At 39.3% G+C, this 15,807-nt stretch overlaps 1 protein-coding gene across 2 annotated transcripts in view; it reads right to left on the bottom strand.

The window, feature by feature from the left end:
- Window positions 1-1,288: 1,288 nt before the first annotated feature.
- The window catches only part of LOC127194016 (3-alpha-hydroxysteroid dehydrogenase), a 1,235,587-nt gene continuing 1,221,068 nt past the window's right edge, over window positions 1,289-15,807 (bottom strand). Inside the window, exons 1-9 of one of the 2 annotated variants that reach the window (XM_051151421.1) lie at window positions 13,784-13,867; window positions 11,434-11,601; window positions 10,391-10,507; window positions 9,640-9,717; window positions 9,295-9,417; window positions 6,817-6,926; window positions 6,395-6,560; window positions 4,126-4,208; window positions 1,289-1,435 (exon numbers count right to left, since the gene is read on the bottom strand). In XM_051151421.1, coding sequence (XP_051007378.1) covers window positions 1,393-1,435; window positions 4,126-4,208; window positions 6,395-6,560; window positions 6,817-6,926; window positions 9,295-9,417; window positions 9,640-9,717; window positions 10,391-10,507; window positions 11,434-11,601; window positions 13,784-13,867 — 972 coding nt within the window. In that variant the 3' untranslated portion in view covers window positions 1,289-1,392. Of the gene's footprint in view, window positions 1,436-4,125; window positions 4,209-6,394; window positions 6,561-6,804; window positions 6,927-9,294; window positions 9,418-9,639; window positions 9,718-10,390; window positions 10,508-11,433; window positions 11,602-13,783; window positions 13,868-15,807 lie in introns of those variants that run through there. The other variant, XM_051151420.1, reaches the window with a different exon arrangement.

Genomic DNA, 15,807 nt, shown 5'->3' with positions numbered 1-15,807 from the left:
CCTGCATTCTCTTATCTGCCTGTTTCCACACTCCCTCCTGCTTCTGCCCTATTCCCCTCCTGGAGACCTCTGATAGGCGAGGCCCACCTCCCTCACTGTCTGAACACAGCCATTACACCTCATCATTACAGCCTGCATCCCCTTCCTCTGTGTGCTAGCAAGCCCATCTTGCCTAGGAGCAATGAACAGATCATGGGCACCAGAGTACAAGTCAGAAGTTTGCTGGCCTTTAGCCATCTAGTTGACCCTGGTCTTGCCTGGATGTTCTTAATGCTGACAAGACTCCTTGGGGAGGCAGGCAGAGCCTTGAGTCTGAGAGTAGAGGCCATAGAATACCAGGTTGCTTGCTTCTGCTGACTGGGTGTTCCTGGGGACCTGCAGGCCTGGATGTCCCTCTGCTGGCTGTGTTCCTGGTGGGTCTGGGAGGTAGGATAAAGGCTGGGTGGGGCGTAACTTGGCTATTCCTTTGGATCCCAGGCCTGGATGATCCCAGGGATGGAAGGCCTCCTCCAGAGGAAAGGTCATGGAGCTGGAGCAAGGGGAGCAAGGGCAGCTGCACATCTGGCTGTGTCTCCTGGCAGGAAGAAGAACAGCACATGCCACTTATGTCTTATTGTAACTTGTTATGACATGCTTGGATGATATCCCTTGGAAGCCTGATCTTTCCTGAATGGAAATGGAGGAGAAGTAGATCTGGAAGAGAGGGAAGCATGGGCAGGGGAGAGTAGAAATTGTAGTGGGAGAGGAAAATGCAGTGGTAATATAATATATAAGACAAAAATGAATACTTAATAAAAATGTCTCTAGGAATGATACATTTGTTATTGGAACCTTATGGACATTACTGGCTGAGTCACCTCTCACTCTGCTCTGACAGCCCTCATGTACCAAATCTCATTCTGTAAACCTTCGAACTTCTGTGCCCAGAATACCTAATGCACCTCTAGATTTATTGTCTACTCTTCTCAATTACACCTCACCTTTCTAACCACAAGATACACATTTTCCATCCTTGACCTGAAGAAACATACATTAAAATATATCTGCAGCCTGTAACTCCTCAAAGGATGAAAATATCACCTTTTCACATGGAAGAACTTTATATGAAATAACTGTTACAATCTACTACCCTGGACACAAATCTTAGGCAAATTAATTAAGGGTCATAATGAATCAGAGAAAGATAAATCTTAAAAAACAATACAGTGACCATGATAAATGCTGAAGAATATGCCTTTTATTTTTTTTTCAAATGGTACAATTTTTTTTCTGTCTTGGATAAGGAGTATATCCAAGAATTTCTCAGCTGCTGTAGAGGAGAACTGGACAGTCCAGATATCTGCAGCTGAGCAGTCTCCCAATAGCAGGCCTTCCAGGATACATCTTTATAATTCAGTATTCATCAGAAAATGGAAAATTAGGATGACCAATAAAACTGCAAAGACAAAGAAAATCAGTAATGCATTAATCATCCTCTTTCTATTACTTTCTGTTTCTAAGGAGTAATTTCTCTGAAGATGATTTTTGTGTGAAAGTGTAAAATTTTCTTTTCCCAAAACATGCAATTGTCTTTTCTTACTTTCAAAACCATTGCTTTCTACTTGAAAAGATAACAATAGATAAATGATTCAGATTTATTTCCCTATTACTTACTATATTGAAAATGAAGACTAAGATATTCAAAAAGGTGTATGTATGAAGAAGAAGAAGAAGAAGAAGAAGAAGAAGAAGAAGAAGAAGAAGAAGAAGAAGAAGAGGAAGAAGAAGAAGAGGAAGAAGAAGAAGAAGAGGAAGAAGAAGAAGAAGAGAAGAAGAAGAAGAGGAAGAAGAGGATACGAAGGGCAGAGGGAAGAAGAAGAAGAGGCAGAAGAGGAAGAACGAAGAAGAAGAAGACGACCGAAGCTAGAAGAAGACGAGGCAAGAATAAGACGAAGCTCAACCCGCTCGTCTCTGGAGAATGGTTACTTGGCCTTTAAAAGCACTGGATGCTCCACCAGAGCACACAAGTGGTATTTATAACCTCTACATAGTGGCTTACAACCATCTCTAACTCCAGTTCCAATGGATGCTATGCCCTCTGATGGCCTATGTGGCTCCAACAATGCATGTGGTGCACAGAAAACCATGTAGCCAAACTCATACAATTATCTAAAAATCATTTATATAATACATTTTAAAATGTACTTTTAAGTAAAAAGATATCCAACCCTTTATTTTAATAATCCCTAAGAAAAGCAAGGATTGTTCTATGATTTGAAAAACAGAAACTAGCTTATATACCCTATATTAACAATAGCTGAGATGTAGGGAGATGGCTTAGTTGGGTAAAGCACTAGCCACCCGTTGATGACCTGAGATTGATCCCTGGGATCTATATATTTGAAGGACAGAAAATACTGTGGCAAGTAGTCATCTGTGTGGTGAATGTGTGGTGGATCACACATGCCCACATATATACAAGTAAATAAATATAAAAAATTAAAAACATTTGGCAGAGATATCTGTTACTGATATTCAGTTTCTTTTGCTTTAAATTACATTTGTGTTTATTATGTCTTGGGCTCTCATTGATTCCTAGTACTACAAAAAGATCAACGTATCTGACTCGTTTCAGCTGAGAACTTTTAGGGGACTCCTGAGTGTGTGAATGAGTTAGTCTGAAACTTGTGCCTGCTCTTGCTATCTTTCCCTTCTCTTAGGTTGCCTTGCCCAGCCTCAATGTGATGTTTTTTGTTTTCCTTGTTATATTCTACTTTTGTCATGTTTCGTTGTTATTTCTTAGAACCCTGTTCATCCAAATATGAGACAGAAAAAGAGTGGATTTGAAGGGGAGAGGAGGTGGTGAGGATCTAGGAGGAGTAGAGCGAGGGGGACACTGTAATCAGGACAGAGCATATGATGAAAGAATCTTTTAAACAAATGAAAAAACAGATGAAAGCATTTAAAAATTAAATTAAAATATAAAGTCCATTGTCATAACAATAATTTATCATCAAGCACAAATAAATGTGTATGTTAAATTTTTAACTAAAATTTCTAGATAATTATGAAATAGAAAAGTCAGATGGAGCAATGCCATATTATATGTGTGTCAATACTTTGGAGTATGCATTATCTAATGGTTGTGTGCTTAGTGGACCTGTAACATAATATTTCATTTAGGAAATACTGTCTTAAATGGAATGTTTTCTACACTCATATTTAATTTCAATTTCAGAATTGATTAATCATGTATTAAATATGATGTATCATGTATAAATAAATAAATAAATATCATGTATAAATAAAACACTGTGATTTTGATTATAAATAGAAATAGTATTTGTCAGAGACAAAAATGTCACATCCAGGGAGATAAACGCAGATCATCATAACAAAAGTCACACAAATTATAAAGAATTAAAAGGTTATTCACCAGGGATAATACTATGAATGCTAGCTCTGTCTCTGTGCAAAATGAGCTGATTATTCATATTTCTGTATACTATTAAACTGACACTGTATCTAGAAGTTTTATTACATGCTATTTTGCATTATCCATATACTTTTCATACAATATCATATTTTTCATTTTTCATTAATTTTCCCACTGGGTGTTCCTTATGCTCTCTCATTTATAATACATCTTGTCTTAAATTCTGTAGCCTTATGTGTAGAATGAAAAATACAATCTCTCTTTGTGCGTTACATTCAGTAAAGCAATGAGAGTGTTTCTATATACTATTCCATGTTTTTAAAAATGCCCATGTGTGTGTCCCTGTGTGTATATAGAGGTTAATTTGTGATTACAGGTACATATGAAAATACAAGTATGCACATGAATGTGGAGTCCAGAGGAAACTCTTAGGTGTAATGCTCAATAATGAATTCAGCTCTTTTGAGACAGGCATCCTCACTGACCTTGTGCTCACTGACCAGTTAGCATAAGATGGCTGGCCTGCAAGCCCCGGGTATCTGCATGTTTTCACCTCCAGGACACTTGAATTACGAGAACACACACCTGCCCCCAGGTTTTCGTCATACTGTAAGCAAGTGCATTACTGACTGAGCCCTCTTTATATTTATTGAGATAACTTTAAAAACATTACTCCTGGCGGAATAAAATATGTAACCAAATTTACTTACCAGTCAGCAGTTATGTATCGCATATTTCTGTTCAAGCCATCAAGGACTTTCATATCCTCTGAGGTCAACTTGAAGTCAAAAACCTACCCCACAGATAGGAGACATCCTTACATCTTTATGTATTTACATATTAAATTGCATGTTTCCAGGCCAGCACATTGTCAATGCAACAGTCTGAACAGTGAAGACACTAACATGACAAGATGCTTGAGAAATCTTTGCTCTCACAAAGTACAAAGAGAGTCAGCCAAACACAGGAGTGAGACACTAATACTTGGGACAGAATCACTGAACAGCACTCCGCATACCCAGTCCAACCACAATAAACAAGCAAGGGAGATTCGAATTGAATGTGAAGAGAAAAGACATCTGACACGACACAAAGAAAAAAAAAATCACTGCCTAGAAGATCTAGCCCAGGAGTGCAATTGTGTAAGTATGTTTTCATCAACACATGAAATGATGAAGGAGTAATTCTGGTGGAACTTAAGAATGAACTGGAAGGAACAGATGATGCTATTTTCAAAATAATAGAGTAGAAAAAAAACAAAGAGGAATCAGGATAAATAGAGAAAGAATCACTGTTTATGATAATACTAAACATTTGAAAAGCAATGTATTTTTTTTAAACTTCAAATTCCACTTCAGAATCTAAGACCAATGAATTACCTGAATACAAAAACACAGCTAATGGATTGACAAGAGTGTAATAATACCAGAGGAAGTGCTGTCCTCTACCAGGGATTATTTGCCTAATTGGTTGTCTAATACAAAGCAATCAACCCTGAAACCATGTATTCACCACCAAAAAAAAAAAAAATGGATTCAACATGCCTAATTTATAGAATTGTGTATTTAAGCACATACACTCACACACACACACACATATGTAACAATAATTTTTAGGAAAGAAGGGCCTATCACTTTAGCAATAGAATGGGCTAGAAATAAGAGGTAGGTGATTTGGGAGAGAATGAAGGACAAAATAGGAGAATGAAAGTTGTATAATTACATTTTAATTACAATATATAAAAATTTTTAGAAGAGCATAATAATGTCTACATTGTCTTCCAGTGTCCATTCCTTACTGTGTGGCTGCAGAGCCACTTGCCTTAGGATATGAAGGAAGATATTCCCATGTGTCTTGATATCTCTCTATCTTCCAGTACACTTTGCCAGAAATAATAGTATTCCTGATCTAGACTAGAACATAATTAGCCATGGAACCACTCTCCAAGAACAGAAAAACGAACTGGGAATTGTGGAAAGTAGTAAAATGACATCATGGATGGATTGAGATTTAAGAACTAGTAAGAAGAGAGATTAAAATTAAGAAAAAAAAAAAAAAACTACATAGAGGATCGATGAAAGGACCAGACAGCAGGGGAAGAGGACAAACGCAGTCCTGATGGGACTTGATGAACTGGGGCAGTTCGGAAGGGGGGCTCCCCTTTTCTGAATAGGAATAGGGAAAGGAGAAAGACTTGGAGGAGAAGAGGGAGGCCAGGATGTAAATTTAATCAATTACTTATAATAGGCGATGACTATGTGGCTGAGAGGCAGGAACTACATGGAGAAGTGACAGGCTCCACCACAAACAATGCAATCTCTATCTTGGCGCAGGGGGATTTGACAGCAGACATGACAGAACCCATCCCAGGCCAGAAAAACCTCTAGGAGGTCAGATGAGACAGGAAAAAAAATTCTAAGCACAGAACAATTAGCTGCATAAACGTTTCTTTAGGGGAGCCCAAACATGCGAAGGGATTAATTTCTTTAACTCATGCAACTATTTGTGGGTAAAAAACAAAACAAAACAAACCTCATATTTAAAATAAAAGAAAAAGTACTCTCTAAAGGGTTTGCAGATACTTGACATAAAATTAAATTTAACATGGATAAATACCCTAGTGTTAAATGTGTGTGAGAGAAAAAAAGTAAAACCCAAATAATTTGAAGACTGAAATGTATCTAGTCTGATGTCTTGATTTAGAAGACAAAGTGTTATTTAATGCACTCGGGGCTACTAGATGCATTGCCAATGCAATGCTGAGACCACAATCTGTCTTGAGTCCAATTCTAATTCTATATTGCAACAAAAGCCATGGTCCTTTCACAGAGCAGGACGAAGCCCTTCACATGTACACAAAACACAACCATGGAAACATGAGGTAGGAGGCCTACACTTGTACATGGCCCCTGACTTGCCAAAGAAGTGCACACGGTGACCTGGGGTGCACAGCTGGAAGCCCAGGGTCACACTCCTCACCTGAGTGTTCTCTTTGATGTGGTTCTCATTGAGGCTGGTGTTGAGAACCACAATCCCACGCTGCAGCTGGTAGCGAAGGGCGATCAAGGCTGGAGTTCGATTGTATTTTTTTGCCATGGAACCAAGAACTGGGTCATCCAAGAGCACAGGAGCGTTCTGGTCCACCCTGGAGAAATGTAGGCAGGCTCAGTTCCTCAAGCTGTGGCATGTAAAGAAGTTTCAAAGACACACAAAGGTGACGATACAGAACAGGGTGTCCAGAGTGTGTTCCCGGACCTGTAACACCATTATCATCTTTCATTCTCTCCCTAATGCAGATTCTCTCTGCTTCTAAGTCACATGATGATGGATTTAGAGTTGCAAGAGTAAAGGTGTGTTAACAGCAAATGTTAGTTTATGTTTAATTTTAGCGACCTCATTACCATCCAGTGTATCGTTGTGTGCCTAGAACGCCATAGGCGACCAGTACAATGTCGTTGGACTTGCAGAAATCCAGAAGCTTTGTTTGATTGAGATAAATATGGCATTCTACCTGTAGATGAATGAAGAGAGATACCATATTACTTGAAACCCCACATTGATATAAAGAAAGAGTTAAAAACCCAATAAACTAAATTAGAAAAGCCCGTGTAACAAAGTGTGGATTAAATGTCACACCACCAAGACTTAAGCAAATAGCCCCTACCATTCTGATGCAAGAAACCTTAACTAATTGCACTAGGCCATTAAAGAATAAAAAGAGAAACAGTTGTAAATTACATCAGTACATGATGTACTGTTTTATTGAATCCCATGTGAATGTCAGAACATGGGAGGGTATTTTCCTGGTTAAAACCATAAACATTAGTGTAACAAGTCATTCAAACTTAACTTCTGATTATACAAGCTCCACTGGTAGTAAAAATATATTTCATTAAAACATAAATGCCTTTATCAATCCAATAATTTAAATATTTTTTCTGTATGTATTTTGGAAAAGGGCTGATAAATATAAAAGGAAAAAAGTGGTGAAAAATTTTTAGAAAAGATTAGTGAATAATAATTTCCTTGATGAGAGAAGAACTACCTAAGATGATTTGGGGGACAGGGAAATTTCATTGCAAATTGATAATTCATAACACACTGAGGGTCGGAGAGGTTGCTCGCTGGCTAAAGCAATCAATACACAAGGAAGACGCCACAGGGACCTAGATCAATTTGAGATGGGCAGAACAGTCTTCCCATATTTCCAGACCTGCAGGGCAGAGACACAAGACTCAAGAAGCAACTCAGCAAGACTAGCCTCGTGTAAAATGAGTTTGAGTAAGAGACCATCCTTCAGAGAAGAAGATGCAGAGGATACATGCAACACCCAGAGTAGTGCTCGACCTATACAGCTACACACACACACACACACACACACACACACACACACACACACACACACACACATATATATATATATATGTACCTTCACACCTTGGAGAAGTTTTATGAAATCATTAGTGTTTGAAAATGATATGCGCATATAACTTTAGACAGTTTGGAAGCATATTACACATATATATGCATATGTAACCACAATCATGTTGCTACAATTTTCAGTCTTGCAACAGGTCAACAATGTTGTATATAGATGAATGAATATAGAAGATCTGTGCCACCAATTCACAATTTCTAAGTGCTTTAATTGATTATTAAATTTCATTAAAAGTTATTAACAGCACATTATTTTTCCTTATTTTAATATTTGAGTATCTAGTGATTGGCCCCTTATGTGACAAATACATAAGTAAGATATAATCTAATTTCCTACATGTAACTTTTACTTGTCTATGGAAAGTTGTCATAAGTGCCTGAAAGAATGGAGGCACAGATAAAAAGAAATTCTTTCACAATGTACTTGATGCCACACTTCAGGCAAATATATTGAACTATGCTCAAAAACAGTCGTCTGAAGTCTTGTTTATAGTTTCTAAATATTTAATTTTACAAATACCTAAATACTATCACCACAGACAATAAATTTACTCACTCTAACCTAGATGAGAATTTCATTCTACTGTAATTTCTAATGTAACAAAGCCTTAGCCCATAATTTAAAAAGCATATAAACCAGCATCATCAGTTACTGTCAGAGCATCCTTGTTTCCAGGTAATCTCAAGCTTTCTTAGTCTTTTTTAAAATTTTATTAATTTATTCAGATTACAACTCAATTATTATCCCATCACTTATATCCTCCCATTCCTCCCTCCCTCCCACTTTCACCCTATTGCCCTCCTCTAGGTCTTTGAGAAAGGGGGACCTCCTCCCCCACTATATGGTCATAGGCTATCAAGTCTCATCTTGGTAGCCTCCTTATTCTTTCTTTGAGTGCCATCAGGCCTCCCCACCAGAGAAGGCGGTCAAATATGGGGCACCAGAGTTCATGTCTAAGTCAGTCCATGCTCTCCACATAACTGTGGAGAATGTCCTGTCCATTGGGAAGATGAGAGTAGGGGTTTGATGTTTACTACTTGTATTGTCCTTGGATAGTGCAATAGCTTGAGCAGACCCCCTGGGCTCCGATCCATTTTCTAGGCAGTTTCCTATAGTTTTCCCCCATTAATCACGGTCTATTCTTAGTATACCAGGTATAAGGTCTCCTTCCCCTTTCAAAGTGTGATCATTGACAAGAGTCTTCCTTGATCATCCTTACCTCTCTAAATTCTACCAAGAAAAGGATTGACTGATAGTTTCCATTAAGACTGTCACAGAGCAAAGCAGAATCAAGTATCTTAAATGGCCTATGCATAAACACTTGCAAAGGCTTGTGCTGTCCCACAAAGCTAAGATGAATCCCATAAGAGAACCTATCAACCAATGGCAAGAAGGGAAACAGGGGAATGGACAACAAGAAGAAGGGGCCGAGGGTCCTCACCTGATTGCACACAGGCTTGTACTTGAGCCCCGGCTTGTTCAGGATCATCTCCAGCTGCCTGCGGTTAAAGTTGGACACCCCGATGGACTTGGCCAGTCCTGCATCCTTACACTTCTCCATGGCCTGTGTAGGAAACAATGGTTACAAATATTTTATGGATTGTATACCCTCTTCTTTTCTTTACTACATTAAAGGCATAATATGAACTCAGGTCTTAGACAGAACAGCTCTTGGAAACAGCTTCAGTTTTTATGACAAAAGGTACACCCCAATCTCACAAGTAAAATTGTAGCATGACTTTTCTCTTATTCTATTCCCTCTGTGCTCTCTAATTCTAGTACCTACCTCCCAGGTAGCACAGAAGTCCACTGTGTCAAATATTAACTTTCCATGTTCATCTACTGGGAACTCATCTTCTCCTGGCTGGAGCAGAAGAAAATGTTAAAGTAACCTCTCAGAAAACATGTTTTCCAATCAATCGCAAGGCTTCCAGGGAAAGGGAATGCTGAGAACTAAATCTCCAAGAGATAGGTGGGTCATACTTAATGTGATTCCCTTTGTCGTGGATTTTGAATATAGAGTTTTAACCAATGTCCTTGGGCATAGGATTCCATCTTCCCATATCTATTATATGTATTCATAAGTATTTAATCTCTGGGTCATTATGGAGTGTTCTAGCTGATTTTTATGATTGTTTACTGTTGAGCTCTTGGTGGATATCAATTTTAGGCCTTTTCCCTAAGAAAGATTATTTCAATTGCTCTCAAATTCCTTAGTGGTTTTCAGGGTTTTCTTTCCTAGCATTAAGTCCCATGAGATTTCCACATTTACACATCTGCATTCCTTGTCTAGAGCTTCTTTAGTTAAGTTATTGATAAGGCATCATGGGTAAAGCTTCTCTGATAACTCTAGAACATGCAAGCTCTCCAGTCCCCTGGATCCTACAATCATTCTGTTTCCTCCTCTACCAAGATTCATGAGCTACCGCCAGAGATGTATTTTAGATGCATGCAACACATAGGTGTCACATCACTCAGCCATCACAATTCCAAACTACACTCTAAAGGAAATATTTCTGGAGACACAAACAACATACTTTCAGGGCCATTGGATAATGCATGATGTACAGGTCCACATAGTCCAACCGAAATTTCTTCAGTGACTGTTCCAAGGAAGATCTCACCAGTTCTGGGCGGTGTTTATTACCCCAAAGCTACAGTTGAAGATGGAATTCAGGTTGACTTAATAAATTCAAATAATTTGTTCGTTTACTTCACCCAGTGCAGAGACATTTTGGGGGGCTGGGGATTGGGGGGCTGGGTGTTGGGGGACTGGGGGTGGGGGGACTGGGGGTTGGGGGACTGGGGGTGGGGGGACTGGGAGTTGAGGGGCTGGGGGGCTTGGACTACTACACTTATACCCAAATGCCCTTTAATTTGATGTATCCACGCAAGTATATTATTTTTCTTATGAATTATACTTGGAAATCACTCCAGACCAAATGACTTACTCAATAACAATGTTCACCATCAACATTAAGTTCCATATAATGTTCCACAAAATGCATAGCAAGTGTCTAATGATCTTACCAAATAATCGCAATATGGAAGAGCTAGTGGAAGAACAAGGGTCTATTTATATGTCAGACCCTCATTGTCAGTCTTGGGTGCCTATTCCTGTCACTCTCTGCCTTATGTAATTTAAATGTATGTACTGTAGGGGAAATATTTTCAACATTTTGTTGCATATTTGATATAATACTAAAAGGATTTATTATCAATTGCTTAACTTGAAAGTCTTATCTTGTTTTTTTCTAATTAGTAAAGGTACCTAAAATTCTCAGTGTTGATCACTGTTAAAGGTTATACAGGAGATAAACAAGGCTACTGTTTTCCATAATCCAGTTTATATCATATTCCTGTGAACTGAGATATAGGAATGAGAAACATTAAATTCACGAATTTGAAGACAGCAAGGATGAGAAAGTCATTCTCTGCTAATCACCAATATATCCAATATGCAAATACATGTGAATAAAAGGTAAACCAGAACGAAGCATTCACTAACCATTACTGATCTCATATGTGAACATCTCTTCTAACATTATGGTTATGCATGGGTACTTTGTGTAAACAGTACCTTTGTTGTGCAAAATACATCTTCTCTCCTTACAGTGCCATCTGCAATCTTGCTTTGGATGGCTTCTCCCACATGATCTTCATTTCTGTACACAGGAGCTGTATCAAAATGACGGAAGCCAGCATCTATAGCCATTTTGGTGATCTCCTTAGCCTTGCTCTTGAGAAACTGAAGAACAGCAAAAAAGTAAAATTTATGGATAGATATGCACATTTTAGAATATATTCAGGCATAAAATGTGACTTCTCTAGTATTTTCTTTTCATGTGCTTTGTAGTAAATATTCCATCTAAGATTATGGTGGCCATTGTCTATGGGATATCAAGAGTAAGGTAATCTGGGGAACTCTTTTGTTCTTGGCAGTCACAGGTCCCCTAGGAGATGTCCCCTAGCCACCTAGGATCTAGGACTTTCTACAAGGATTCATAAGAACGTTAACCAAGATTTACACAAGAAAATCTGCTCCCTTTGAAATAAAAATTAAATACTGTGGAAAGGAACGACTGCAAATCCAACGTCCCAAAACTGAGTGCAAAGTTCCAGGAAGGCAGTGATTTGTGGAGTACAGAAGAGCGCAGCAGCCCTTGCCCTTAGATGGCTGGAGATTGCAAAAAGCTAACAGACACTACAGTTTCAAAATCAGGTAATTCATTAAAAATGGAGAACTTCTCCAGTCTGACCCTATTGATCTTTCCTTTCCTCTTTCCTGTCATTAGCTACAAAAATTGAGCATGAAAGCCATAATCTGTGTTCCCTTGATCTGGTCATTGAGGCCTGGGCCTTATCTCCATTGTCAGAGTGTGGCCAAATCTTCATCTGTAGCATCAAGTAAAACAGGCTCTAGCTGTTTGAGGTTGTTTAGATTCTATCTTTCGCTTCTTCCTAAACAGTTATTTCTTACATAGTGTTATACTACAGCTCTCCTAAGAGCTTTCTCCCAGGAAACACGGATACAACATATCAAATTTCGCAAACATTGGGTTCACAAAGTATATTGTCATGTTTAAATGTATGCATTTTACAGCCAACCTTAAAAGATCAACATTCAGAGTCATTCACATAAAACACTTGACTTAACACTTTGCAAACTCCTGTTTATAAATCAAAGTATATTTATGGGAGCCCCAGGCAGTGTGGTTGCCATCCACATACTATGAAATCTCTATTCTTAATTTTATCAATAATACTACTGTGTGCATGATACCAGGACCTGCTACCACATCCAGACACCATTCTCAGCATCTTTTAGATTCTCTAGGTGCTTACAATCTTCCCCTGACCTTCCTTCTACTTTTATTTACAACTTAAAAATCTCTTGCAACTGTTCTTCATTATTCTGAGCACTTTGGAACCTAAAAAAAAACAAAAACAAAAACAAACAAAACAAACAAACAAACAAAACCTTGAGTCCATTCAGATAGTCAACAAGTTAAGCATTTATCAACAACACAAATGACCCTTTTCCATCTCTGAGATTCCTCCCCTATTAGAAAGAAACTGACCTAAGTTTGTTGATGTCAGTCCCCACGACATTACCATAGGGAATATGCATGCACATGAACACACTGGTGTAGGGGAGTAAGGGAAGGAAAGGCAGAGGGAGAGGAAGGACGGGAGAGACCATAATAGAAGAGAAGGGAACAGAAGAGAATAGAAGAGAAGGTAATAGAAGATTAAGAAAGATGAGAAAACATAAATAAAATGAAAGAATAAGATAACAGAAGAAAAGAGAGAATTCAAAGTCTTAGGAAGGAATCCCTAGACACAGAACAGTAGTCACACTAAGCACATTACCTGAATTCAGCATTCAGTACAGGAAAGTGAACTCTCCACTTCAACATTTTCATGGAAAAGAATTGCTCATTCCAATGTGCATTTGTTTGTTTCAAAATGTGTGAACACAGATCAATTATATCTAAATGCTCTTACTAACTTTCTAGTTTCTGCTAGGTAATTGTCACATTTTTAACTTAGACTTTATGGAGATAGTTTTACAACCAAAGCTCATAACAACAGCACTAGAAAGGTTGAGGGGAATTAAGTGTTCAAGAATGGCCTGTGTGCACAGTGATACCTTGTAAATATTAACAGCTACGAAAATAATACATAGGACATGTTTTTAGCTCATACCCCATAATTACTAAAATGAGATACTAAGTTAAACTCAAAACAAAGCACCAGAGCTAAATGGCTCACATACCTCATCCAAGAAACTTTATTTTAGTAATATATTTATTGATTAACTTTATAAAAGTATAAATTATCCCTGGAAAATGAGTAATTTCAGGTAATCTCACACTCATTCTAGTTCTGTTTCATTTCAACCCTCAACCCGAACATCACTGTTTTACCTCCACAGGCAGAGCAGTACCAAAGCCCAGCACAGGAATGAAGTGACCATCATTGAGTTCCACAAGGTGACATTTGGAATCCATTGTCTGTCATTCTTGAAAAGAAGCCTGCTCTGTTTGATGTTCTCCCTCACAGGGTATTTAAATAGTAGCAGTTCCTCCCCTATTTTCCTGGCTAAAGGCCAGTCCATGTCATGGAGGAGGAGTTAAGCTGCTCCACAAGTGAGGATGAAATGAGAGACAGTTAACTTATTTGTAAGAAAGAAAATCCTTGTTTTTCCTTTTATTGAAAATATTTTTTATATACAATTAATACTGACCACTTTTTTTCTCTCCTATTTCTTCCTGTATCTCCTCCCCATCCAGATCCACCAATTTCTGCATCTCATTAAAACATTGGGGTTGAAGACCAAATAGTTCAGTTTAACAATTAAGCTTATTTGTTTAGGGGTTAAGATGTTTTTAGGCCTAGATAGAGGTTTTAAGTTAATAGAGATGAAATATGATAGATATTGACTTACATTCAGCATTTTAGACATACCAAGATAGGAAAGATGTTTTCTTCAAGGTTGTCGAATACAGATAGCCAAAGCACTATGAATGTGACATTTATATAATTCCTGATTGTTTTGTGGTTCTTCTTGCTATATGTAGTTTATTTTACTTATGTGTAATAATGTAAATGTATATGTTAAAAAATAAATATAGGATTTCCAAGATGATGGCACTGAACACACACTATATCTGATCTACAGGACAGAGACTAGGGACCCGACTGGGAACTATAGACCACAAGACCTGGAAAGCCCTAGGTGAGAGGGGTCTGCACAGTGCAGAGCACAGGAGGATCTGGCCTAAGGTCATCCAACAGCCTAAGAAGGATGGGTGTCCAGTCCCCAGAGTCTGTACCTGAGCCCACCTGTGAACGGCAGCTGTGCTTTATAGCATGAACTAGGTATCTGAGACTGAACTCTGGGCAGTGAAACACCAGAGCTCCTGTCCAGGGGAAATCTCTGGAAAATGGATGGATCTGACCTCAGAACCCCAGCCCCAGCCCTTGCCAGTCCACAGAAAGCCCCAGGTGCCACATGGGGGCCCAGCAGCTGTGGACCTGTTATCCAGCCACAGCTGTGTGGTCTGAACCAGATCAGGCAGAAACCTAGCTACCTGCCCCAGCAGACTGTTCCTGCACATTTGGGTGGAATTTACCTGTCCTAGTCAGTCTCCATAGCCCAGCAGGGCCCATACTCTCAGGAGAGGCTGTACTGGCCTGTAGGGTTAGGGCAGAAAACCAACTAGCCACCCCAACCCAGTGGGAGTTCCTCTGTAACCAGGTGGGACTGAGCAGTCACAGCTGCATGTTCTGAACGGGACCAGGCAGAAACCTAGTTACCTGCCCCATCAGACTGTACCTGCACATTTGGGTACAACTGACCTGGCCTAGCCAGTCTCCACAGCACAGCAGGGTCCCCCATGCTCTTGGGAGAGGCTGAACTTGCCTGAGGGGATAGGGCAGAACCTTAGCCAAACAACACCAACCAGAAGGCAGTATCTGTTCTCTCCCTGGTGGGTGGAACCTAGGCCCCACTGCCTGCATGGATCAGGCAGAAGCCTAAACAACTGCTATAAACCAGCAGGGGTTCAGGCACTCTAGGGTGATCTGAGCCTCAGACCCAAAGCCTCAAGGCCCAAGGGCAGGGTATTCAGAGCCCAGCCAAAGACAGGATAATGAGCTCTACCTACACTACCTCAAACTGATCCTGGGGCTACAGAGCACCAGCACCTACCTCTGCTGACCCAGTGGGGAGCCCATGGTGTAGAGCAAAGTCCCATGGAGCTGAAACCAGGTCACCTGCCTGTTCCAGGGAAGAGTTCCCTGATCCCCACAGGTAAGGGCCCTAGACATACAGACACTCACCAACAAACCATGCTCAATGGCCAGTTAAGGACACCAGAAGCTACCTCCCAACATTAGAGGCAGCAAGATGACTAAAGGCCAGTGTTAAAACCACAAACAACAAAAA

The sequence above is a fragment of the Acomys russatus genome, chromosome 9 (genome assembly GCF_903995435.1).
Source record: "Acomys russatus chromosome 9, mAcoRus1.1, whole genome shotgun sequence".
Classification (NCBI taxonomy): domain Eukaryota; kingdom Metazoa; phylum Chordata; class Mammalia; order Rodentia; family Muridae; genus Acomys; species Acomys russatus.
Note: the sequence above shows the minus strand (reverse complement) of the source record. Positions and strands in the feature narration are given on the sequence as shown.